The 27802-nt window shown below is 35.8% G+C and overlaps 2 protein-coding genes across 2 annotated transcripts in view; both read left to right on the top strand.

Annotated features, from left to right (window-relative positions):
* LOC146004803 (choline transporter-like protein 1) overlaps positions 1–27802 on the top strand; it is a 158741-nt gene that overhangs the window by 81589 nt on the left and 49350 nt on the right. Inside the window, exons 7-9 of the mRNA XM_083143828.1 lie at positions 4438–4493; positions 8307–8335; positions 18560–18674. Coding sequence (XP_082999954.1) covers positions 4438–4493; positions 8307–8335; positions 18560–18674 — 200 coding nt within the window. The remainder of the gene's footprint in view (positions 1–4437; positions 4494–8306; positions 8336–18559; positions 18675–27802) is intronic.
* LOC146004580 (uncharacterized) lies at positions 8941–13720 on the top strand. The gene is made up of 4 exons (XM_083143450.1): positions 8941–8947; positions 10260–10997; positions 11584–11854; positions 12706–13720. The coding sequence occupies exons 1-4, from the start codon at positions 8941–8943 to the stop codon at positions 13115–13117; spliced, it is 1428 nt and encodes a 475-aa protein (XP_082999576.1). The 3' UTR covers positions 13118–13720.

Raw genomic sequence — 27802 nt, 5'->3', positions numbered from 1 at the left:
ATCCCACTTTAAACTGTAGGTACAATTAGCCTCAATGTACATAAACTGGACTTAAAACGCCAATTCAATCAATCTGTTTTATTATTTCACGTCGCTTTTTGACATATAGAGCAAACTAGGGCAATGAAATAAAAATGAAAGATGAAATAGATAAGACACACAATGATACACACCCATGCCTCAACCAAGGTTCGCTTCTGAGTTCATAGAGCGTTACGCTAGCGATTCCTCCAGGTAAAGGATATTCGATAGACGATTTGATGTACACCGAGGAGGTTCATACCTGCAGTTGGGAACATTCAAATGGAAAGTAATTGCTTCCAGTTTCCGAAAGCAACATGGCTTTCATTGTTCGGTATAAGCCAACTTCGAGGCACAGATTTCTCCCAGATGTCAGAAAAATCTGCAGATCCAGTAGTAGCAGCGGCGGCTCGTGACTTTTCAAAGATGCGTGCTACAACTGATGCTGTTTTTCATCTACTTATAATGACCCCCCCCCCCACCCACGAATGTTAAGTGGTCGACTTTCCATCTCGCCATCGAAGTTCTGGGTTGGAGTCTCGGCCCGGGTATGGGTATTCTTTGTGAATGCTCCTTCATTAATTTCATTATTACAAAGTACAATATTACAAAGAATACCCATACCCGCGCCAAGATTCCAACCCGGAACTTCGATGGCGAGATCGAGTGCCTTTAATGCAGTGCTGTTGTCAAGATGTTCTTTAACAGCGTTGTCTAAACTGCTGACAAAATTAACGAGCCACAAAAATATCCCAGGGTTTGCAGAGGAATCTGTTTCATCGTGGCCACGCAGAGCCAACTCAAAAGCTCCACAGCGATTTTTTTTCAACTTGTTCATTATGCGATTCTAGATAAGCGTGGCTTAACTGCGTTGTAATGTTGACAGTTCCGAGAGAGACAAAATTTAACTCATTATTCGTGTGCTTTTTGCTTTCACTATGCTTTCTCATATATTCACTTAAATGTCCTAGATCTTTTACCCCTCCTTTAGACCACGAATCATTACTTCCAAAAAGTATGCAAGGAAAACAGAATAATGCATTTCGAATTTGACACCCACAAAGCCATAGTTCACTATCGTACAGTTTTCTATTAAATCGCCTTCTATACGTAGCGTTCTTACCTCCCTTTGCATTTTGCGATAGATCCAAATCTGGCAACGGCCGTCCTAGCGCTTTTATTTCCAACTTTTCTTCAAGTGTTCTTGAAGAGAAAGGTCGCTGCAACAAAGAATGCACCGAATTCATCGTACACTAACACACACTCACTTTCACTTCTAACAACAACAAAAAGCTAATCCTTCACAATGACCACCACTTCACACGGCACGCGATTTTTAATACAATGAACCGCGCGGAAAATTTTCAGGTCTGGAAACCGGGGAAAAATGACGGTACTCTGTAAGTTTGTTTCTTGACGATTGAAGTGCTACACAAACACAAGGAAATATATTTCTAGCATTTAGAAACAGGTAATTTAGATAAAATATAAAATTACAATTTCCTAAACATAAATTACATAGCAGAATCCACTTTCGGAAGCAAGAAAGGCACGGACTATAGTTTCAGAGTTGCAATCTGTACAACTTACCACCGAAATAGATAAAAGGCTAAGGGGTAGTGTCAATTCGCGTTCCAACTTTTTGCAGGTGCTGCTAATGTATACGACATGTTACAAACATTACATAAGTCTACACTGATAAAGTACAGAACGTTTGAAAATGACATTAAAAAACGTTGTTCTGGCAGAGGCAATAGGTTGTCGTAGACTTTCTTCTTATCCTGAGATGGCACACTTACCGTGCTGTGTCTTCCTGTAGCACGCTAGCAGACGATTTTTCTAGAGCCGAGACCCTATCCCCCGTACGAATCGAGGAGTGGGGGTGTACAGTATTCATGCGCGGAGTGATGAAAAAGGGGCGAAAACGTGCTGTTGAGATTCTAGCACGGTACGGTATTCCTTATAGCCCAAACAGCGCGAGGGAAATACGTGGCGCCGCTGGTAAATGTTGAGGCTCTTAACATGAGAAGTTTCATTTCACTTTAGGGCTTCATTAAACTTCTTGCATCTGTGAGATTTGCTTTTTTCTTCTTTTCATTTTAACAAATTTAGCAACGTGCTATAGCACGGTAGCACGTATTAAGCAGCCGCCACTGAGTAGTAGCGATCAGGTATTCGTTTACAGAAGTGCTTGTGCTGTTTGTCTTGAATATTAAAGCGAGTAATTTTAGGTCGTATTACGTGTATTCGGTGTCTGTACCATGAATAAGCGTGCCAAAGGTAAACATTCTTGTGCTGTTGCAGAGTGTACCAATTGGGGCTTTAAGGAATCTGGCACCACATATTTCTATTTTGAGGGCCTCCCCGATGGCGTAGTGGTGGCGTCATCGCCTTATAATCGAGGGATTCCAGTTCGGTACCCGGTGGAGGCACGTAGTGGTTCGGATATGGAAAAAGTTATTCAATTTGAGATTGTGTTTGCATCCTTCCATGGGTCAATTGTTTCCAAGCAACATAAAGTTATGGACACACTAAAGACAGTACTTCAGTCAAAATTTCCTGAAGTTAACGAAAAGATTACTTCCCTGTATGTCAGAACAAGAACTTTTATTAGAATTCGACATTTGAATAAACTAATGAAACTCGAGTCCATGGAAGCAAGTGCAGCGAGAAAAAGACGACAGTGGGTAGCACTGTCTCCACTTCGTCTCCAGGAAGGGTAAGTTGTAATGAATTTTTATTCTTACTGATATTTATTTCCGCCTCGGCCTCCACCGTATAGTGATTAACAAATCACATTGCTAAACCAAGACAGAGGCCAGGCCTAATGTTCATGTATTTGTTATTTGACGTCGCTTTTTTTACCACTTTTGGTTAATCGCGGCGATGAGTGATGATCACATGAAACTGATGAAAGGGCAGGCACAAAGAACATCAATGCCCACGACGTGACTCGAAGTCGGGAACTTCAGTGACGGGATTCAAAGTCGAACACGCGGTTGACCAGATTCGTCATCGAGCTGGCACGAGTTTCCTTGAATTTATTAAGGGATTACGCTTTCCCACGACATTGCATTTTATCCATTTATTATTTATTTATTAATTTCTAAAAATCATATTTTGATGTTACGGTTTTTTAAACACAAATCAGTTTAGGTAGAATATTTCTGCAATTTTACCATAGTGTAAACTTTAATGTAAGCGAAGGCATGTTTGCATCACTAGTTAAAGATTTTAACATCTACAAAAAAAAAAAATATCCAAAACCCATTTCCACCTCACTCAAGGATTATGTTAATTCAATTCAAATTATACGCGGGTTCAGTGCCATGAAGCTAACCTTTACTGAACAGAATGAGATTGGTTCATAGAATGTATCGCCGAAAATCAATTTCGCTGATATCCCGTTGTCGCTGTTCTATTTTCATTAGATACGAGCTCTAATTACCATTTTAATCCTTCGTTTTAAAAGTTATTCAAACACAAAAATAGTTATTGGGGGTCATTTTAAAGTTGTTTTTTTTTTACTTCATTACTGTCTTCATTTGATTTTTTTTATTTTCTAAGAATTTCGGCGGGCTGCAGCCCCTTAAGCCCCCCCCTGCGTACACCAGTGCTTGCCACACTCATCTAGCCCATCAAATTTATCATTTCATCATTCATTTTTATTGTTGAGGTTACCCTAAATACGTAGAAAAGCGACGTCATATAACAACAGCGACATCCTATGTATACTAGATATACATATAAATTATAATGAACAAATTATTAATAACAAACATCTGTGAAAATTTGAAGGTACGAAGGATAATAAGTATTGGTGTGGTAGCAAAATATTTAATACGTAAAATTGTATTTATTTACCCATACGCAACTTCAGATTTCAATGTAGGGGCGATATAAGAGGATAGTCGTGATTACTTTTTGTTTGATTTGTATAACGCCATTTATTGTAATTGCGTGCTGTAAACTTCTTCATATTATTGCCTAGGTCTTATTCCTTGCGTTTTGCTTATTATTCTGCTGCAAATGGTTAATAGAACCAAGATATGGACAATTAAAAATGAAAATATTTCCCGTAAGCTTCCATTGCTAAGCGAGCCACGCCCCTTGACAGATCCCCTTGGTCACGTCAGAGCTCGTTGCGGCTTCTAGCCAATGGGAGAGCTCCGTGTCTCGGAATGCTCTTCCTAAGATACTTCTATATTCCTTGGTGGAAGCTCGTGAGCCCGTTAATTTTGTGCGTCGCCTTTGTTTTATAGTACCACGTTATTATTATGAGTGATATCGACAGCGACGATTGTGGAAGCAAACCACGCGAGAAGTTGCCATGGGAAGAATACAATAAGTTTTTTACTTTCAAGAGGACAGGGAAAAATGGAAATTTCATTGTAAGCTGCAATCTTTGCTGCATAGGAAACGAATTGTCGGTGACGAAGACCAGCACATACAATATGAAAATTCACTTACAGGTAAGTGTAAAATTAAAGGATATAATAATAATAATGAAAGGGGAGATATAAACTCGGTCACATGTTTCATTGCAATTTCTTGAAAGTGTGTAAATGTAGAAATAATGCAATTACATGCCACGTTGTTTACCTGCCAGTTGGTAACCATTAACATTTATCATACATTTGTACATTTTACACAGTTTTTCTCCTGTGTGCTATTTGGACAGTCTTTCGAACAAAGGCATGTAGTGCTCAAAGTCGGTAAGTGGTTGGTTTCATTAAATAGTACTAGATTTTCGACTTCTGTCCAATGTATTACTTTGGAAGGATTAATTGAAGCATGCGAAAGTTTCCGAAATAAGTTTTTAAAATTGTGCAGAACGTGCACCTAGTTTTAGTCGAAGAAACCTCCAACTGTGCGCCAATTTCGTACTGGAAAGTAATTTCCAAAGTTTCCGTGCCCATAAAATTGAGGTGTGTGTGTTAACCTCAACTTTGAAACATTCGCCCGTAAATAGCAAGACCCGAATACAAAGTTCGGTATTATCTAACCTTCTTGCTTGGCCGAATCATTTTCTCATGAATATAGTAATATTTTGGGCCTAATCTGCCGTTTTGCAAATTGTCCAACGTACTGTTATTTCAACCCTTTTGGAAGAGCAAAAAATATTGTAGACGAAATGTTTGTTGCTTGGAATTTTGATCGACGTCTTCAATCGAAGTTATTTTTTTCCCCGCTTAAATAAGAATTTTCAAAGGGATTGCAGAGAATTTCACAGTGCGAAAATTGAAATTTAGAGTTATAATGAATTTAATACCTTTTTCACTAATCAGGAGCTACTACAATGTGGAGTTCTTAAGTCAGTGTGGTGTTCATTGTCATTTAATATCATGCACGTGTGATATGACCACAAAAGACATAAAAAAATGGAAGTGACTATTTTCACCAGGTGGTGGGAATAGCATACGAGGCTATTTTCACCAACAAATGTAAATACTTGACCATAGCATTGTATTTGGCGCAAGTTTCTTTTGTTGCATTGCGATTTCATCATTCTACGAATGCAATTTTTATATGCTTAGATTTAAGTCTGTTAACACATACTGCGGAGTTTTAGTGATTACTTAAAGATGTGTGCTTTCATAGTTATGTTAGGTGGGCCAGGTTTGGTTTTCTTAGCATTAAAATAAAGTCCCTAAATGTATTCTACTAAACTTCCGATTTACTTCTACTAGTCTACAATACTTAAGTTGCTTCACGATGGAAAATGCATTGTCCGTGGGAAGCACGCATGCTCGCCTAAGGTAATTTTTAAGTGTTTTTTTCAACATTTATAACTTTTACCGAAATCCAAACAAAGGTTCAAATTTTGTGTGATAATGATTGCCAAAATTCTAAGATTAGTCTTACTGCTAGGATAATTTGAAAAAAACAACAAAAATTCATAAAATAATCTAAACCGTTACCCACATCCATGTTTGATACCCAGTGGAGGTACATTGTAGTTCAGATTTTAAAATGTAGGCCCACTCCCGATTAGCCAAACTGTGCATAAAGTGGACTTAAAATCTCATTGGGCAGTAGTACTTAAGTTACTGCTAAGGAGTTAATTTAAAGTAAAATTGGTGCAACTACTACTGTCACAAAGTAGTGAGAATAGCAGAAAGTGTTAAGACCAGAAATCACATGATCTGGTGTTGGGAAGTATTTACAAATAATTTTAATGCTGGAAGTGACCTGCCTAACCTAACAATGAAAGCACAAGGAATGCAATGCCCCTTTCATACTACATCATGTGACATATTAGCAGTACCAATTCATATTAGAACACCTTGTGATATTTTTCAAACTTCATAGTGTGAAGAAAAATTACTTGTCCATACGAAAATAAATGCACGCCGACATAAGTTTCTTACACATCAACAATTAAGGAATGCACACATACATGTAGTAGGCCAGGTTGGAGATCATACACATGAGAATTTAAATTCTGGTGAAAATAGCTTCAAAGCTAGCTTCACCACCTGGTGAAAATAGTTACTCCATAAAAAAAAAATGTATTGAGAGCAATTGAACATAACTGCATAACCTCATAAGAATCACTTCATTGTAGTTGATATTCTTCCTGCCCCTCCAATAAATATCTCTCAGGGCAGAATAACTTTTTTGTAGTGAAAATGTTGAGACTGTGAGTAAAGTGTACAGATAGGTATCCGAGTAGCCATAGCCTGGAATGATGTTGAAGTGACATTTTCTCATTATCTGATTTCACAAACTTGGAGACATTTGCATTACTATATGAATCTGGGGTCCTGGATTTTCAATTCGTGGAATAAGGTGTTTTGACAAGTTATGAAAGAGTAGAGCTGTAGAAGGTATGAATCAAAATTCTTGACCCTCGTCCCTCCCCCCCTCCCCACAAGGGTTGGAAATGAATAAAAAAATTATTAGTTATTATTCTTATTCACAGCTTTCATTCTTTCTAGTGTAATTAAACACTTATTTTAAAATTTAACATACTGCTTTGATATGGAATTCATAGCTAGACAAAAAATGAAACTGACTAATCAGTTTCTTCAGTGCATTCTTCAAATTTCAGTTCCGTTATTAAATGGAATGTGTGCACATTCATAGAGCTAGAATATATCCATACAGATATCCTCTAGTGTTCAAACCCAGTAAAACTTGACGTTAACGTAAAAACAAACATAACATTTATGTTACCACTTTGCCATTGGGTAAGCACTAAGGCTGAGCCAATATCACTTGGATGCTTGGGAATTGGAATGATAAAAGCTTTTTGAAATATTGATTGATATCAGAAATTATACTGCTCTAATTATTTGCATAAATTTACCAAAGTTTTTGCTTTAAAATATTCATGAATATTTTATGTTATGCTAATACAAAATTCAATGTTTTTGCACATAAATCGGGCACAACTTCCAATTTTGCATAATTCCCAGGATAATTAGCCTCTGCGAAAGTGTTTTGTGCCATTTATGTGGATCCTGCGTAGAATCAAACAACAAAAAAGTATCTGCCAGTATTGATAAATGGAAAAGATGCTTTCTGATACAGATACCACTTGTATAAGCTCAGCCCTAGTAGGCACACACATGAGGCAAAAACAAATTAATTCCTAGAAGCAATACCCAATGTCTTCTCTCATGACATGCTATTCACATTAAGGGAAGTGTTTTCCCACAAACACTAGGGACCAAAATTGTATATATTGTTTCCATTGCAGAATTATTTATCTCAAGACAACTTCACGTCTTTCGTTTCTGAGGTAACATGGGAGAAAGTTGCCATGGAATTCCACAGTATTTATTCATGACAGTCTCAGCAACTTTTATTCTTAGAACCTTATAAATGGTCCCGTGGCATTTTGCTGTATGGTAACATGTGTAAGATTTCCTGTGATTATTTTAAATCCCAAGTATTTTGTAAGAAGTTCAAAATTTCAGAGATTAAATCTTGTTACTGTATCACTGCACTTTCATTTGTGCACCTATAGTCATAATATTTTTATTCTTAGAACCTTATAAATGGTCCCGTGGCATTTTGCTGTATGGTAACATGTGTAAGATTTCCTGTGATTATTTTAAATCCCAAGTATTTTGTAAGAAGTTCAAAATTTCAGAGATTAAATCTTGTTACTGTATCACTGCACTTTCATTTGTGCACCTATAGTCATAATATTTTTTTCTTTAGAGAAAACATGAGCAGAAGTTGGGAGAGTTGAATAAATCCATCGAATCAAGCAGAAAGAGAAAAAGAGAGATCTGCGATAGCAACCAACGGCAGAAGCAGTTAAAATTAAGCAGCCTCAAAGATGGAAGATTCTCTTTTTCAGGTGAGTTATTTGTGAGAGCATATTGATGTTTGGGATTTCTATTTTGGTTTTCATCGTTCTTATACCGCTCATGAGTGAACTGTGACTGTGATGAATGGAGAGAATGAAAGAGACAGTCACATCCATACTTTACCCACGATCCAAACCAATTGATGAAGGACAGTGGCTACTCACAGGAAATTCTGGGAATTATGCATGAATATTTTGTTCCGGGAATTATGTGGAATTTTGGATTCATTGGAATCGCACACTCTTCATATTGTTAATATTTTTATTGAGGGGCGGTAGTATGTAAGTTTGGAATAGAGAAAACCTCTGCTTGCATCCTTGAATTTTTGGAAGGTTTGCCTTGAAAACCGGGAATTATACTTGAATTTTTTCATGGTCTTAGAGTGGCCACCCTGTGAAGTAGCATGCTAATGCTAGCAAATCCACCATAGGGACTGGCAATTTCATAATTTTTATTGTACAATTCTTTTGTCTTCAACCATGGGCAGTGCGAGGGGGTGCTTGCGTGCCCCTTAATTTTCTTCCGCATCCCCTACGTTCAACTGAAAACCCTAATTGTTAGAGTGTATATTATGTCATGTCACATTGAGCACCGAATGTCAGGTACTGAATGAAGTAAGACCGTTATTATTGTATGCAATGGACAAGCACGTAAAGAGATGCAGCGGCAGATTTTTTTCTTCAGTCAGCATTGTTGTTATGATTGTTTTCTTCCTTTCTTTCATTAAGTGCTCTGTATGCGGTTTTCGATAATCGCCTATAGCAGAGATTCCCAAACTTTTTTTGTTTCACGGCACCCTTAGTGTTTCAAGATTTTTCCGAGGTGCCAAAGTCAGAATGTAGGCCTATCTAACACTTGGCAACGCTCAGTTAGTGTGGTTAGGTTGCTTGCCTCAAGTTAAAAAAATAAACACATATATCAAATTCAGAAATATATTACACATAATAAAAAGTACTAAATAAGCACATACATTGGAGTGTCATTTCAGTAAAATAGAACATTTCGCGGTGCGCCTGTAAACCATCCAGTGTGCTGCAGTGAACTGTTGGGTAACCACTGCCTATGAGCTTGGTGTGAGTTATGTTTTTATTTTATTTGTTTTTTTATTGTTGATAAATGGTTTATTTTTGTTCTTGTTCTTCCTCTTACTGGAGCAAAAATTGCAGCTGCTTTCAAATTATCAGGAAATTATTTAAGCAAGTTGTAATGTGAAGGGTAGTTTTCTTGTTAATACATTCTATGTATTTGTTCCACATTACATGTCTAGTAAACGTACCATTTCAGGCTTTTTCAGAAACTCTTACGAAGAGGCCCAATGTTCACGAAAAAATTTTGGAATAAGTTATTGGGGGTGGGATTTTATCCTGAAGTGGAAGACGGAAGGTACAATGTACTATGCAATCATATTTTGTAACTCCACTGGTTACATTAAAAAGGTTCAAGAATTGTGTTTTTAAAGGTCAGGATAATTTCATTTTGTATTTCACTACATAGTTCAATGAGACTGCAACGTGTATCTGAATGTTTACACTGTATGACAAATTTCTTGGAGTATAAGTATCATCATGGACGTCCAGGGGGAGTTCAAGCTGGGGGGAGGGGGGCACAGCTTCTCGTGAAAATGGATGTCAATCTAAAGATATATAATTTCATTTCAGTCAGTAATTTATGTTAATCAGTGGAGGCGATTAGGGGTGTAGTTGCCCCTTACTTTTTGCTATTTATGCTAGTTACTATGCTAAACCTTATCTACCAAGAGAAAGTAAACTGTTCTTCTCACCCCCCCCCCCTTTATGTTTTAAAGATTGCATGCATGTTAGTTGAATACTGATAATTATAATTATATATTGAAACTTTTAATTAATTCTTAATCTTTCATGGCATTAATCAAATTTCATATCCTTTCATTTGTAGGGGAAAACCAAGAGAGTATAGACAATAAGTTGCTTGAGTGGATAGTAGATGGGTTGCATCCATTCTCTGAGGTGGACAGACCATCGTTCAGTGACTTATGGCAGTCTTTAACAAAGAAGAAGTTGATGTGCTCTGCGACCTTAAAGAAAAAGTTGGGGGAGCAATATGAAAGAATGAAATCTTCAATGTTAGACGAATTTGAAAAGGTCAGTTTTGTCTCAGCCACAGCAGATTGTTGGACTGCACATCATAGGTCCTTCTTAGGAGTAACCTGCCACTGGTTGGATCCACTGTCTCTAGAGAGGAAATCTGCTGCTCTTGCATGTCGGCGTCTCATAGGAAGCCATACTTACGATGTTTTGGCAAAAGAGCTGCAGGACATATTTATCAGGTACCACATTCATAATAAAGTAGTGGGTGTGGTAACTGATAATGGATCAAACTTCGTGAAAGCCTTCAAGGAGTTTTCTGCAAGTGAGCCGGAGGACAGCCAAGAGTCTGATGTGGTGGAAGAAGAAATTACAGAAATTCTTGCCACAGGAGATTGCACTTTGCCACCCCACATTCGCTGTGCAGCACACACTTTACATCTTGTTGCAGTGAAAGATTCAGAAAAGGCTGCATCATCAGATGCAAATTACAAAAGGCTCTTCCGAAGTGCCTTCGCTAAAGCACAGGCATTGTGGAATAAATCCAGGCAGTCTTCCCAGGTTGCTGACATAGTGAAAAAACAGCTTGGTGCATGTCTGATTGTACCAAATGCAACACGGTGGAATTCAGTGCATTCTGCTGTATCGGCACTATGTCAGCATTTTACAAAGCATGAGGAGAAAGTGCATGCAATTTCTGATGCAGTTGGCCTGTGCAGATTTTCTCCACATGAGATTGAATTTTTGAAGGTAGGTCCGATATGATAAAATTACTTATGTAGTTGGCACTCATTTCATACTCTTAACTTATTCAGTCATTGCAAGCTGTACTTACAAACTGCTATAATATTCTTAATTTTTGATTTCAATTATTATAGTGTACTTTTTAAGATTCCAAAGTGCAGAATTTGCATAATATTTTTCTCATAAATTTTAAATGATGCATACACTTGTGCTGGAATCAGAAGAAATTATTAACATACATTTTTATTGTGGAGATTAGAAACTGTTTGCTGTGTTTTTCCAAAATGGATTTCCTTTGAATGATATGCTACATTTAAAGTACATGAAGGAATCATGCTTATGAATTGTTTTTAATATTTTCACCATTGTTTATTGCTATAACAAACATTATATTTACAAATGAATAAATTAATTCCTACAATGTTTTAAAGTAACGTACATTTTATTTTTGAAGGAATATGCTGAGGTTACACAACCACTAGCCAAAGCAATTGACATTCTCCAGGGAGACAAGAAGGTGTCCATTGGATATCTCCTTCCCACACTCCACCAACTTCTCCGGATACTTGGTTTGAAATTGGATTCTGGGGATGTAGCACATTGTGATGCCCTTGCCAGAGCTATTGTTGATGGTGTGAAGCAACGGTTTGCAGGCATTTTATGGGATAAGGATACAGTGCTAGCTGCTTGTTTCCATCCAAGGTAAGAAGTTATCTGGAATTAATTCACTGCAGTGTCTTTTATATCTTGATTATTCACATGAAAGATGCATGATGTTTTACTTTACATAACAAAACATCAACATTGTTAACTTCTCTTATAAGATAACAATTACGTGCTTTCATATGTGCACAAATCAGAATATAGTTGCTTTATTTGATGTTCAAAATAATTTCTTGGCAACCTGTATTTTATTTAGTGCATGCCAATGTTAAACTTGTCTTTGGTTGAGAGGCGGATATCTAGTCTTGGCCAATAATACCTTGTTATGTGAAGTATATATTTCAGCTGTTTCTTTTCACTATTTTTTTTAACATTTGTCTCATACTCATTTGTTTTTATAAATATATTATTTTATGCAGTTTCTCAATAGCCTAAGAGGTTTTCTTTTATAGTTTCCAGAACTTGATAACATGGTTGTTTATTATTTTTTTCAGTGTTCAAATGTAAACCAGCTGTCTTCCATGGTGCAGTAGTAGTTATCAAAGCATACTATGATACCCAGGAGTCTTGGGTTCAAAGCCCAGCCTGGGATTGTGTGTTTTTTGTGATTGTCCATTCATCAATTTCACCCATCCTCATCTTTGCGATTGCGATTAGATCTCTCCCTCTCTCAATATGTCATTTATTGTCTCACTTATTTTGTCCCATGCTGTACTTTTCAAATATCTCCCTCTCATATTCAAAATAAACCAAATCAATTAGTTCAATGTAAACCTGCAATAAACTTGAAATTGTTGCCCCAAAGTGGACATGAAAGATTTTTTTTTTTTTTTTTTTGTCTTCAGTGTAGTTAACCAATACCCTGATATAGCACTTTTATTGTATTTCAGATTCAAATTGTCATGGCTTGAATCGGAAAAAAAGAGTGAGGCACGCAGATGGATGGAGAAAGCTGTATCTCATGATACGAAGGAAAGTTCAGCTTGTCAGAATGAAGAGAAGCAGCTAGACGATTTTGAAGATTTCTTCAAGTTTGAGCAAACTCAATCGGAAACAGAACTACAAGAACTGTGCAGATTTCTAAAGGATGGTCCCAAACCTGTGGAGACACTGCACAGTTACAGTAGCAAGTTCAAAGAAATTTTCATAAAATTGAACACTGTTATGCCGTCAAGTGGAGCTGTTGAGCGTTTGTTTAGTGTTGGCGGAAACTTGTTTTCTAGCAGAAGGACACGGCTGACCGACCAGAACTTCGAAATGCAGCTGTTGCTTAAGTTCAACAGACAGTTGAATTTGGTTTAAAAAACTTGTATTGGACAAACCAAACATGCATGTTATACACAGTTAATAAAGTGGTTTGTACATTCGCAATAGGACTTTCAATAGTGTTATAAAATTAATATCTTGTCTCATACCAAAAGTTTGTCAGCAACTAGCTTCAGGACAGGTTTTTCCTTAAAACTTTATTTTTTTTCCCCAAATATCTATTGTGAAAGTTTAGTATATAGAACAGTAATACAGAATCATTAACTTGAGTGTTGATATAGAATGCAATGAGTGAGGGTGCAGCCCAATAGGTAGAGAGAAAAAAGTGGACAATAATGCTTAATTGTGCTGAAGGCTAGTATCAAGATAAGGACATCCAGATGATAGATGTAATGATATTACAGATAATGTATGTATGCACACTTTAGTTATTTGATATCTGGATACATTGACAAATAAGTATGTAGAGGATGTATAATCAAGTACTGTATTTGGATATTATACATCCAGGTGTATAGTTTACCAAGTACCTGAATAATTTTATTATCTATATATTAGGGCTAAGCCAATATTACTTCGAATCAATATCAGTGCCAACATACATCATAATGGCGATACTTGAAAAGATGTAATAATTCAAAGTAGGTCAGAATGTGTAATATTTTTTATGATACTGCCCCAGTGGAACTAGGCTATTGTCTTGAATATTGATTTTCACGCAAGATGATCGTTTGATCACCTCATTCATTTTACTCCCAATGTCTCTGGATATTTACCCTCTGCAGATTCTGGAAAAAGTATGTCAGCATCTATGATACCATTCAATGCATGGGACTCTGTATCAGTTCATTCCTACTATACATTCATGGTGCCGAAATGCTGTCAGGTAATCCAATGACTATACAAAGGTACCTAGACATCCAAATTGAGGATATTGGATTTCCACTATTCAAATTGCTAAAGATTTATTTATTAATTAAATGATTGATGTGTAGGAAATTTAGATATTGCTTGTCATAGTTCTCTGGGTTCATGCTCCTGATAATTCTCTTAGGAGTTTATGAAAAGATGCAATTGAAACTTTATGTTCAAAATCTTTCCTTCATAATTTTTTTTCATTAAAAAATTAATTGTTGCCACCAAAAATGTTAAAACAAGTCAGATGGTAACTCAAAAAATATATCAATTGACTGGTATTGTGATAACTGCCTATTATCTAACTAACAGCTGGGAAGTTTCAAATATCTTCATGACTTGTTTTTTGTTCATGCAGAAGTAGCGAAGTAGCGAGTAGCGCACAGGAGTAGCGTAGCGAGCTACTTTTAGGTAAATGTAGCTGTAGCTGTAGCGAAGCTACATTTTGGAAAAGTAGCTGTAGCTGTAGCGAAGCTACTTTTAAAATGTAGCGTTCCAATCACTGCTATATTCTACTGTAACCAAAATTGTATTTCATTGTTTTATTATACTGCATTGTTTATGATAATGTAAACAAACTGACATGTCCGCTATCACTACCTGTATATGCAAATGAGTGATTCATGGATGAAATAAATCTTCTTATCTTATCTTAATAGAATAACCAGCAAAAACTCAAGTATGCAGGTGGTGTTAATAGTATTTTCTTGTATGTACGCATTGCTTGCATGATAAAATTATTTTCCTGTAGTTTACGGTTATTACAAGCATAAGAAAAACAGTTTTTTCCTTTGTGACGTTTCAGGAGAACACACGCTCCTTTCATCAGACATTTATTTTCATTTTGACTAAAGATACAGTTATAACAATGGTTAGTAATTTTTTAAACAAAAAGAATCTGTTATATAATGGATGTTGTCAATGTTACATTGTTGTAATATAGCAACTTAACTGTGAAAAAAACAGTCTATTTTATTTTTATTTTAGATTTTTTAAAATTATGAATCCCAAATATCATCAGGTAATTCAAATTCATCATTGTTTTCACAAAGTCTCTTGTTTTCTGTTACATTAAATTTTAAAGATGGTGGCTTACTCCATTTGTGAAAAAGAAAACTCCACACTGGATCTATGTTACCATTTTCATTATTTAATTTATTCCAGTGTTCTTCTGCAATGAACGAGGCTTCCCAGACATTCAACTCTGTGTTTCCCGTTAATCTTTTTAAAACCCTTCTCTTTTTAATCAAATGCTTCTCTTCGATGATATGAGTTGACAAACCTGTTCTTGGGTTTAGATTTATAATGTCCAAATCGTGTTCGTGCCATCTTATTGCCATTTTCCTTGCTGTTTGTCCCACATAATCTTTTGAACATGAACAACTTATATTATATATTCCTGTGGTTTCCACATCTGGTAGCGAGTTCCTCATTTTGAATTCATTAAATGTACATTCCAAACTTCTTGGTGATTTGAAAACAATTTTGAAATTAAAACTTCTAAAAATTTTTGCAATTTTATGTGAGAATCCCTTGTGGAATGGAATGCACACAAATTTCTTTTCAACAGGTTTTTCATCTTTGTCTGTATTTCTCTTTTCCTTTAGTTTTCTTGCGACTTGTTTTTTGATTTGGTTTATTCTGTTAGTGTGAAAGCCATTTTCTTTTGCTATATTAAAGAGCCTTTCTTCTTCATTTTTGATATCCTCGTTATTAGAACATAGTCTTTGTGCTCTCAGGAAAAAATTTAAAAATATGTTATCCATTGTTATACGCGAATGTTCTGATTTGGCATGGATGTATTTTTCCCCCGCTAATTTTTTTCTATGGACTGATGTTTGAATTGTTGAGTCAGTTGTCTTAATTTGCAGATCAAGGAAAGAAATTACATTGTTATTCATGGGTTCGCAAGTGAATTTTATGCGACGATGTGATTCATTTAACGATTTAAATACGTCCATGATGGTGTTCTCATTTTTAGCAATAATTAGCACATCATCTACATATCTGATGTAGAGTTTGATATCCGCACCTATCGCATTAACAATTGGAGATTCTATGTAATGAAGAACAGGTTTGTCAACTCATATCATCGAAGAGAAGCATTTGATTAAAAAGAGAAGGGTTTTAAAAAGATTAACGGGAAACACAGAGTTGAATGTCTGGGAAGCCTCGTTCATTGCAGAAGAACACTGGAATAAATTAAATAATGAAAATGGTAACATAGATCCAGTGTGGAGTTTTCTTTTTCACAAATGGAGTAAGCCACCATCTTTAAAATTTAATGTAACAGAAAACATCAAGAGACTTTGTGAAAACAATGATGAATTTGAATTACCTGATGATATTTGGGATTCATAATTTTAAAAAATCTAAAATAAAAATAAAATAGACTGTTTTTTTCACAGTTAAGTTGCTATATTACAACAATGTAACATTGACAACATCCATTATATAACAGATTCTTTTTGTTTAAAAAATTACTAACCATTGTTATAACTGTATCTTTAGTCAAAATGAAAATAAATGTCTGATGAAAGGAGCGTGTGTTCTCCTGAAACGTCACAAAGGAAAAAACTGTTTTTCTTATGCTTGTAATAACCGTAAACTACAGGAAAATAATGGTGTTAATAGTAGTTTGTCCTAAACAAGATTGTCCATGTATTGATTAATCATACAAATTTGGAAAATGAAATAAAATATTGTGAGCCCAATATGGCCTACCTAAGGTTTGTGATTGTTTCTAATGGTGTACAAAGTCAGAAAGGTAAAACACAAGATTCCAAAGAGGGAACATTTCTTTACGTTTACTCAAAATTCGAGTTTGTTCCAAATAACAACATGGGTGCAGGAAAGATTTTATTAAAAGGTAATGTTAGGCTATATTGGGTACATATGTACACGATATGCCCTAGTAATATGTTTTGTTCTTTCACATAAAATAAAATGCAACAGAAATTGTAAAAGAAAGTAACCACAATGTTGTTTCTATAGGTAGATATGTATATTGATACACTTATATTTTATTTACATAATGTCATGTGAGATTTGAGCAAAGAAATAACATTGTTTACAAACCAATATACAAGGGAGTGATGTTTCACAATTTGTTACGCTACATATTTCAAATCTGTCTTTTCCACCGAACCATCCCCTTACGAAACCACACATACAAACGTGCTCCCGAAATCCCAACTTAGTTTCTTAAGCATCCCGGAAATCTCCCTAAAAGAAATCAAACAAGCCATCAAAAAACTCAAACCGAAAAGAGCAGCTGGACTCGATCCTCATCCCCCCTAACGTTATTAAAGGTTGCTCAGAGGTGCTCAAGTTCCCTCTCCACATTCTCTTTAATTTAATCTTGAAAACAGAAAAATTCCCCGCAAGTTGTAAAATGATGGAGATTTGTCCAATCTCCAAAGCAGCTGATAAGACAGACATAAGTAACTACAGACCAATCGCGAAACTGTCAGCTCCAGCTAAACTCTTTGAGCAAATAATCTATAATCACATTTACTCGCAAGTCAAACCTATCCTTTCTCCACACCAGCATGGATTTGTACAAAACTGTTCAACTGTGACTAATCTCGTCGAATTAACAAATTACATTGCGTTAACTTTTGACGATGAAGGACAAGTTGATGTAATATATTGACGATGAAGGACAAGTTGATGTAATATACAAGGACTTCTCAAAGGCCTTCTACATGGTACACCATGATACTTTAATTCAGAAACTAGCCTACATTTGCCTCTCCCCACAACTTATAAAACTACTTGCTTCATATTTACAGAATAGATGACAATATGTCATGCACCAAGGACTTGAAGGGCTCAGACTGTTGCCTTGCAAGTGTTTGAAACAGTTGGCCATGCCGTGAAGAGGTTGGGGCAGTCATCAGCTTGACAGATTGTGAGATTCGAATCTCATTGTCTGTAAACGGCAAATGTATTAATTTAACAATAACTTGGCGAGGTATGCATTTCTGTTGAGGGCAGTGCCATGGCACGGCAGCTCTCCCCTTTGAGCCACTGCTGGTAGTAAGTAATAACTTATACATGCAATATTATATCACATAGAACACAATTACGAGATCCAGCTATTTCCCTTCTTTGTCCTCAAGTTACCGTACCATAAGTACAGGCAACACATTCAATAACATCATTCAAACAGACTAACTAACTGAATTAACCACGTAACTACTTGGAAACAGCAAATAAGACATATTGGGTTCAATTACCTTATATTTGAACATATGCAAAGAAATTAGTTCACAACATCGATTAGGATCACTTTCAATGTCAAGAGAGTTAAAGGTATTTATTTTTAACACTAAAAAGTATCAAAATCAACCTATTTTGAAATGTTTCAATCATAATTCCATTATAATCAGTTCCTCTGAGAAGAATAGCAATATTTTGCAATATTGCCATTGTCAATTTTTCTTTTTATTTATGGTATGTAAAGAAATCCCATATCAAAATCTAATTTTATTTAATCATTAAGAGAACGTATTTTTTTCCTATTAGCATATTCTATATGGGATATTTTCTTTCTTTCAGTCAACAAATACTTAATCGTTGTATTGAAGTTAATCAAGACAGCCAGACTAGCTCAGATGGCAGCAAGAACAAGAACTCACTTTTCTCAAGAACTGGCCTAAGAAACTTCTTTCAGGTGAGGTTGCTTTTAGTGTGAAAAAGAGAAAAATAGTCATGTAACAGCTGAGGGTGTTAGATGCTTATTTTAAATTGAGTTATGCACAATTGTGAGAATGGATACACATTACTCATTTCCCTCTAAGAATTCTTTGAACTTGTAAGCCCAAGGACTCAATGCTATTTTCTGAAACATAGTTTTCAAAAGCACCCATACAATTTTTTGCAATATATTATACAATACATTTTTTTTAAAAGTTTTGTGGCTTTCAGGTTTTACATCAATATTGCTTAATATTATGATATTTAAGCATAATGTACACTTATGTTGCAAAGTCTTTTTGTGAAGATATTTCTGTTGTACAGTTCATGATGAACTTATGTTATGAACATAGGAATTGATGCTACTTCATTAAGTTTAATACTTTACATAGGGGCCTCTCCGATGGCGCAGTGGTAGCGTCATCACCTTGTAATCAAGGGGTCCCAGGTTTGATACCCAGTGGAGGCATATAGTGGTTCGGATCCCACTTTAAACTGTAGGTCCAGTCCCGATTAGCCTTATTGTGCATAAAGTAGACTTAAAACCCAAATCAATCAATCAATCAATACTTTACATAGTAATATCTCCATAACATGATGTAAGTATATGGTACCCCCACCTTTATAGAAAGAAACATAGAACTGACATGTCAGAAGATATACAAATAATGTTTCCAAGAGGTGGACTCCAACAGCACACAAAGAAAATAATTTCTTTCCAAATTATTTTTTTTTAAATTTACTCAATTTTTTCCTAAACATATGGTAACATTATGAAGAACAATTGCAAATTTTATCATGAAGTAAGTCTGAAGGTCAGTCTTTTGGGATCGACCTGAGATGCTGAACCAGCCCATGTTTTGCTTGATTTTTCACTCTTACTGTTTTACCCTGTATGTAATTGTCTTGATCAGTGCTACCACAATGAGACCTGTTGCCCTTGAAGCATTGTTGATTGATTGATTTATTAGCATCCATTCAACTTGTTGACGCAATTTAGTTTCTCTAGTGTAGAGTTGTAAATAACTTTAGTACCAGGTGGACACAAGTAAAGTTGCCCCACTCAGAGATTTCTAGCGCTTGCTCGAAGCAACTTATTATGGTGAAACTTGGTATAGAGGTTATGGAGACCATGGTGAAGAAAATGCTTACGAAAAAAGAAAATAGTTCCCATTTCCCAGCTGGAATTTTCTATTGGTTCCAATTGAAATTTCAATTGGATTGAATTGGTTTCAATTGGAATGAATCGGATTCTATTGGTTTCAATTGGAATTAATTGGATTCTATTGGAATGTATTGGTTTTTTTTGGAAAAAACAGCACACTTGAACTGAATTTGTTCTAATTCTAATGCATACTACTGAAGTCAGATTTTTCTTAACAAATACCTAACAAGAACTCTTTCTTAAGAACCTACTCAACCTTAAAGGAGCTAGTAGTTGGAATAAATGTTCATATTAGTTCTTGTTTTTGCAATATGAAATTTCCATGGTTATTCTTATGTGTATGTAATGCAATTGGAAAAATGAGCAATCTTTTGAACAACTTAGTCAACCTCGACAGTGTTTTGTTTGTTTAACACTTTTTCAAGTGTTGTGGGTCAGATTCTTTGTTTAACCTAATTTTTTGCTGTTTTTGCATGCAGGCGCGTGCCCAGGATTTCCGTAAAGGGGGGCTTATGAATCCAACACATTTTCCAGTTCACAGGTCAAATTTCTTGTAATGATTGATTGATTGATTGATTTATTAGCATCCTTTCAACTTTACAAAAGTTTGGAATTGTCACATTGTACATGTACATTTAGAATACATCTATAAAATTATAGGCATAATATAATATAAAATACAATAGTAGTATGAGATACAAGATATCATATAAAGAGAATAAATGCATGCTCAATGTTATTTTCTTGAGACAAATTGGCTAAAAATATGTTTTCTATATTCAATGTTCGCTTCATTTGCTATGACATTATGTACACACATGTATATATATATATATATATACACACACACAAACATAAATTGAGCATTAAATAGTCACCTATACTTACATCTAGATAAATTAAATCGAACAGCAAAGGAAAAATAAAAAGATAATGATGATAGGGCAGTTCTACTTTGTTATATTATTGTTGTTATTCCTGTCACTTGCGGTATCAATGTACTCTTGCACTGTGTAAAAACAATGTGCCGTTAGGAATCTTTTTAGATGTAACTTGTATACTGGCAATGACTTTATATTTTTAAATGCATTTGGTAGCATGTTAAATAAGCATATACCATTATATGTTACCCCTTTTTGGTAGAATGTCGTATTGTGTAATTCCATATGTAAGTCATTCTTTCCCCTGGTGTTGTAGGTGTGGTAGTCCTTATTTGCTGTGTGTGTATTTTGACAAATTTTCATGCTTGTTAGGATTTCATATAGGTATATGCATGGAACTGGCAATATCTGTAATTCTTGAAATAATGGTTTGCATGGTGCATCTGTTGGAGCATTTGCCAGAATTCTAACAGCTCTCTTTTGTAGTCTGAATAATGTAATGCTTTTGTTCATGTTCCCCCAGAAAATGATGCCGTACCGTAATACAGAGTGAATAATGCCATAGTATAGTGTTTTTGCTGCTTCTAGATTTACTACATTTCTTACTGTTCTTATCGCATAACAAAACCCACTAACCTTGTTTGCTGTAGCTTCAATGTGTAGATCCCACTTTAAATTTTCAGACAGTTGTACGCCAAGAAATTTTATGTTAGATACATATTCTACCGTGCGTCCATTTCGATCTGCAGCCGAGAGATCGGGAGAAACGTGGCGGGTGGCGCTGACGGAGATGCCGACATTTGAGGCCTGTAATGCCCGCTTATTTTTGTGGACATCTTGCAAAACGAGCACTAACCTGTGTTATAACACGCAAAAGTTCTTCTGTAATTCTTCCAAGTTCCACCCTTACATACACAAATAAATACGCTTTAGAAATTATATTAAGAGCCACAGATAATACTCTGTAAAACATTTTAATCATAGTTTTGACGAGTAACGTCCTGCTTAAGTTTATATCCTTGAAAGAGTTTTGTGTCGATGGGGATCGTTTGGAGGTTTCGAATGTGCAACACTGTATCAAGATTACGCTGCAGACAAACCGTTAAAAGCTAATGGTGTTCGTGAGCTTCCTTGCAATCCGAAATCTCCTAGCTCAAGTTTTTTGTTCCTTCGCGACTACAGAGCTGTGAATATAGTGGCAGGCAGATGTAAACCAAGAGCGTGTTAATTTCGTACTGTGCGTAAGAGTGTTATTCTTGGTTACTTGCCGTTACTTGTTTGTGTTATTGCAGTGTGTATGTGTGTTGTGTCAGTCAGACGATTGGAATGCCAGCCGCAAGGTTCACGTTAGAACAAAGAATTTTTATGTATGACACTTACGTGAAAACAGACTCGTGTCGAGACGTGTGTAGGCAATTTGTACAGAAATTCCCCTTGAAAAATAGAGTCTACCGAAATAACCCTCATAGCATCGACGAACTAAAAGACAATATAAGGGCAGAACTAGGAAGAATTACGGAAGAAGAACTTTTGCGTGTGAATCAAAATTTCATCAAACGATGCCAGGAATGTGTAAATGTAGGTGGACATCACTTTGAACAACTCTTATAACACAGGTTAGTGCTAGTTTTGCAATATTTATATAAATGTCTGCATATGTCCATAAAAATATGCGGGCATTACAGGCCGCAAATGTCGGCACCTCCGTCAGCGCCGCCCGCCACGTTTCTCCCGATCTCTCGGCTGCAGATCGAAATGGACGCACGGTATGTCCTGATCTTGAAAGTTAATTTCTGGAGTTTCACTGCTACAGCTGTTGATTTGAAATCTAATTGCATTTGTTTTTTTAGTGTTTACCACAAGACCATTTTTTTCTATCCACTCCGAGATGTGAGTGACTGTATTCTTTACGTTGTGTTTTAACCGTTCTGTATTTGTTCCTGCTATAAGAACAGTTGTATCATCAGCAAAGAGAGTTGTGTTTGCATCTTTACAGTTTTGTGGAAGGTCATTGATGCAAATTAAAAAAAGTAAGGGTCCTAAAATGGATCCTTGGGGTACACCATATGTAATACGTTGTTTCTTTGATCGATAATTTTCCTTGTTATTATCCTCATCGATGTGAGTTATTTCTACTATCTGATTCCTGTCCGTTAAATATGATTTAAACCATTCTTTTGCTACTCCCCTGATCCCATACTGGTACATTTTTTTTACCAAGAGTTTGTGGTTGACAGTGTCAAATGCTTTTGTTAGATCAAGAAAGAGCACTACACAGTGTTCTTTTTTATCCAAAATTTCTCTAATTGCTTCTGTGAATGTGTGTATAGCAGATTGTGTAGATTTTCCTTTGCAAAAACCATGTTGTTGTTCTGAAATGATGGAAAATTTGTTAAAAAATTTTATTAATCTATTGTACATAACCCTTTCGAGTATTTTTGAGATACTTGGATTTTACCCCAATGAACGCAATCAATGTATTTGCTATGGATGCTTCGTGTTTTTATTGCATCATATAAAAGCACCTGCTTGAATATTTCTAAATTATTAATATTTTATATTTAATTGCTCAAATATAATTTTTAAACAAAAAATATGTACACTCAACATTGTAACAACATTAAAGAGATTAAGACTACTTGATGTCTTAAAGACAGTAATAAATAAGGTACCACAGTTCAACAATTTAAATTCTGAAATTTAGGCATCGAGGTATCTGTTCGAGTTTTGACAATATGTTATCACAAGTAACTTTTATATCCCGGTGAATGTTCAGAGCAGCTAACCCATTTAATCTTTCTTCGCAAATGGTATTTCGAAGATAGGTCTTCAACCGCCTCAAAGTTGAGAATGATTTCTCATTTGATGTTGTTGCTACCGGGATTGTACATAATATGCACAAACGTGTGTTTACCCAGGGAAATATTACTTCACTGCACATATCAATTACTTCAAGAGCATTTACTGGATGTCTTTGCATTGCTGCAAGATGACAATACCACAGTTTCATATCAGTGTGAGCGTCGGGTTCAATACCCGGTGGAGGCTCATAGTGGTTCGGATCTTACTTTAAACTTTAGGCCCAGTCCCGATTAGCCTTACTGTGCATAAAGTGGATTTAAAACATCAATTCAATCAACATTGTACTTGTTGTGGAGATGATTTTGCTAAATATTGTGTACATTTTTGGCATTGTATTATTATATTATTGGTCAAAACATTTGTTTAACAGTCGACAAACAAATAGGAACCCCTTCAGTAATTAACATTTTCTACAACAGTGTCATTAATGTGTCATATTCATTTTCATATTAGGTCTATGGAGAGGAATTTTGTATGTTGTTAACGTTATGGAACTGCGAAACCAACTGTTGAAGGGGCCACTCCCCCCTTCCCCTCCGAAGCCCAGTACCGCACCACAGGATCTGTCACTTAGCCTGACAAAATTTTGCCAGACAGTGCTTGAAATGGAAATTCGTAGCCGAAAAGGGAGGGGATATTTGATCGATTTTGGAGATACGAGGGGGTACATCCTTGTATGGATCAACATGGAGACAATACAGTATGTGGAGGATGCTCAATATCCAAATTATTCTAATTGGGGGTATGCTTTGTGAAACTTTCTTAACTGGAGGCAGCATCCCCTACTTTGACCACTGATGCCAGAAAAGATGCCTTCAAAAAATGAATTTATTACTGCACACACATATTACTTACTGTATTTGTTGCGTTTGTACAAGAGAAATATTCAGAAGATTTGTAAGGAATATTTACAGTTCATAGGATGCCTACCTAGTCTATCCTGTGTCGTAATACAAATTTTATCCCTTTCCTACAAAATAATAAAACTGTCCATGGCAACCGTGATTTTATAATGTGGTTGCATACATATACACTGTATAGTAGCACCAACCTTTCTGGGACCTGGGAAAATACGTGAACCACAGGTTTCCCCGTGGCTTTAACTAGCAACACTAGTGCCACTGCTCTGACGCCAGGGTTTCAAATGCCTTGGTGGATCTATAAGATAGGTAATATCGTTTTTTCGAGGGTTCGTGAACAAAACAAAAAGTAAATGACTTTAAAGTCCATTTTATATTCAGATACGTTAATCGGGACTGAACTTAAAGTTTAAATCGGGATACGTACCACTGTGCAATGCACCTTCACAGGGGATCCAACCCAGGACCTCTGATTACACCACCATCGGTGAGGCCCCTGAAATTATTGAGGAAACTTGTTCATCTTCATGTTCTCTCGCCCTGCGAAAGTTTATTGGTGATATAGGGTGACATCCTACACACGTCTTCCAGACATACACATGCGGGCACCCCCCTCCCCTGCACACACACGATTGTTTGCTTACAGCACATGCTATGCCCTCCCAGAAAAAACAATTCTAAATCCGCCTATGGATATATCTGTTATCAAATAATGAACGTCACTTACCACGACAGTTCCTTGACATAATTTTGCAACAAGGTTTCCAATATCTTCTGTTATGCCTTCTTGTTGAATATCAAGAGTCTGAAAGTTCGCACGTTTCACTCTCGCAATTCGGATGGAATTCCTCTGAACTTAAATCGACCTTTTCTGACGTTCTATTTGTGGAAGGTGAAGCTTCTACTTCCATTGTTTGTTTCTTTTGGAATAATCTAATAATGTATTTCTCCTCTTTTTTCTATCCATCTTTAGTTCAACGTCAAAAATCTATTACACACGCAGAAACGTAACACACAATACGACCACTTCGACTTGCTACCTTGCAGACTGCAACTCGCTACAACCCCAGTGAACACCAGGACTTGGGACAAAGATACCGGGCGGTCGAATGTCTGAACCATGCATCCAGTTTGGTCCAGCTCAAATTACGTCACCAGTGTTGACAGCAACCAGTAGTGTCAGTAGTGTTGGCAACTACTAAATTATTTACGCACAAATTCAAGTGAGATCTTTCACAAATGTTACAAGAAAATTCAATAAACTGAAGGCTGGAAATTGGTTGAAATAAAATATCTAATTTGTAAAGAGCACAAGAGTAAAACGTATAATATTTTGGCATATTAATTGTCTTTATTTTGTTTATGAAACTGACTGGGCCAGTTGCGCTATATAACGCATCCCTCCCTTCCTCCCGGCATGCTATTGTACAAAACATCGCTTGCCTCCTTCGTTTAACCATGCCTCGCTACTGCCTGCAACAATTATTATTATTATTATAATTATTGATATTTTGAAATAAATATGCATCCAGGTACGATATAAGATTTTGACTTACTTTGCCTACTAATTGTAGTGATTCAAATCTCACAGAACTTTGCTCTGCTGGCATAAATGGTATAAGAAGGGGAAAGAAAGAAAAGGGAAGTTAGCAGCACTGTCGTAACAGGAAAGGGAGGGTCATTCTCCTAAGAGGGTCATCATGGGTGAAAGAAAGGGGAGGAGGGATTCCTTCAGTTCGCATTCCAAGGGTTACGGCTCTTTTCTTGACCATACTGAGAAGGAAATTCTAGTTCCTTTTCAGTGACTAAGGAATGAATGAATGCCTGTGCATTGCTGTAACTCAACTCCAATATTATCAAAAGTAATTGAAGAAGCAATACATTTCTCATTGGCAAATGTAAACATTTTTACAATATTGGTAGTTTGGTACTCAAACACATTTATGAAATAAAATTTATTTTTGCTTTGAATTTTTTTTTAAATGACGAAACCAATGGGGGGGTTTTAACCCCCACCAACCCCCTCCCTGGGCACGCCACTGTTTGCATGTATAAAGGGAGAAAGAACAACATGTCAATTTATGACTGAAGCAGCATATTTTTCGATTTTCTATAAATGTGTTAATCACAATGAAGCTACAGAGTTAAAAACGTTTTCATATATTTGAAAAAAGTTTTGTATGAGAAAGTTCTTTCTAAGTTACAAATTCCACATGCTTTACCAGAGATTTATTTTAGTTGTTTTATATGATTTCTGAATTGCATTTACAGTTGTATAGATAAGAATTATTCATAAGGAATATATTGAAAACAATAAAATATTTTCCAATAGAAACCAATTCATTACAATTGACCAATCGGTTCTGATAGAGTGTCTAAAAGCTCATATCGGTTATCGGAACCAATTGGAAAAATTTCCAGCTGGGTTTCACCACCAGGTTGAAATATGGTGATGAAATCTGATGCATATATCATAGCTGTGAACATTATCTTGGAAACATTGTATGTGTTCATTGATCACACTGTCTTAAGCTTTCAAATAGTCATTCCCATTGATAGGGTGCATATTGAACACCGCTGTACTGACAGAAACACAAATTACTCATTGTTGTTACTTCAGCGCCACATTTACACCTGGTGGTGAACATTTGAACTTTTTTTTTTGTCAGCACCCAGCTAGAAATTTTTCCAATTGATTCCGATAGCCAATATGAGTTTTCAGGCACACTATCAGAACCGATTGGTCTATCGGAACCAATTGGTCTATCGAAACTGACTGGTCAATTGTTATGAATTGGTTTCTATTGAAAAGTATTTTATTGTTTTCAATATATTGATTATGAAACATTCTTATCTATACAACTGTAAATGCAATGGAGAAATCATATAAAACAACTAAATAAATCTCTGGTAAAGCATGTGGAATTTGTAAATTAGAAAAACTTTCAAATACAAAAGTTTTTTCAAATATATGAAAACGTTTTTAACTCTGTAGCTTCATTCTGATTAACACACTTATAGAAAATTGAAAAATATGCTACTTCTGTCATAAATTGACATATTAATCTTCCTTTATACATGCGAAAGCAGCAACAAATTAGGTTAATCAAAGAATCTGACCCACAACACTTGAAAAAGTGATAAACAAACAAAACACTGTCGAGGTTGACTTAGTTGATCAAAAGATTGCTCATTTTTTCAATTGCATTACGTACACATAAGAATAACCATGGAAATTTCATATTGAAAGAAACAAGAACTAATATGAACATTTATTCCAACTACTAGCTCCTTTAAGGTCGAGTTGGTTCTTAAGAAAGAGTTCTTGTTAGGTATT

The sequence above is a fragment of the Lepisma saccharinum genome, chromosome 22 (genome assembly GCF_977018435.1).
Source record: "Lepisma saccharinum chromosome 22, izLepSacc3.1, whole genome shotgun sequence".
In the NCBI taxonomy this organism is placed as follows: Eukaryota; Metazoa; Arthropoda; class Insecta; order Zygentoma; family Lepismatidae; genus Lepisma; species Lepisma saccharinum.
The sequence above is the reverse complement of the archived record's forward strand: the minus strand, read 5'-3'. Positions and strand labels throughout refer to the sequence as shown.

Coding starts and splice junctions, on each gene's coding strand:
- LOC146004580 (XM_083143450.1), top strand. Junction 10,998..11,583: donor CATAGTGAAAAAACAGCTTG/GTGCATGTCTGA, acceptor AATGTTTTAAAG/TAACGTACATTTTATTTTTG. Junction 11,855..12,705: donor GCTGCTTGTTTCCATCCAAG/GTAAGAAGTTAT, acceptor ATTGTATTTCAG/ATTCAAATTGTCATGGCTTG.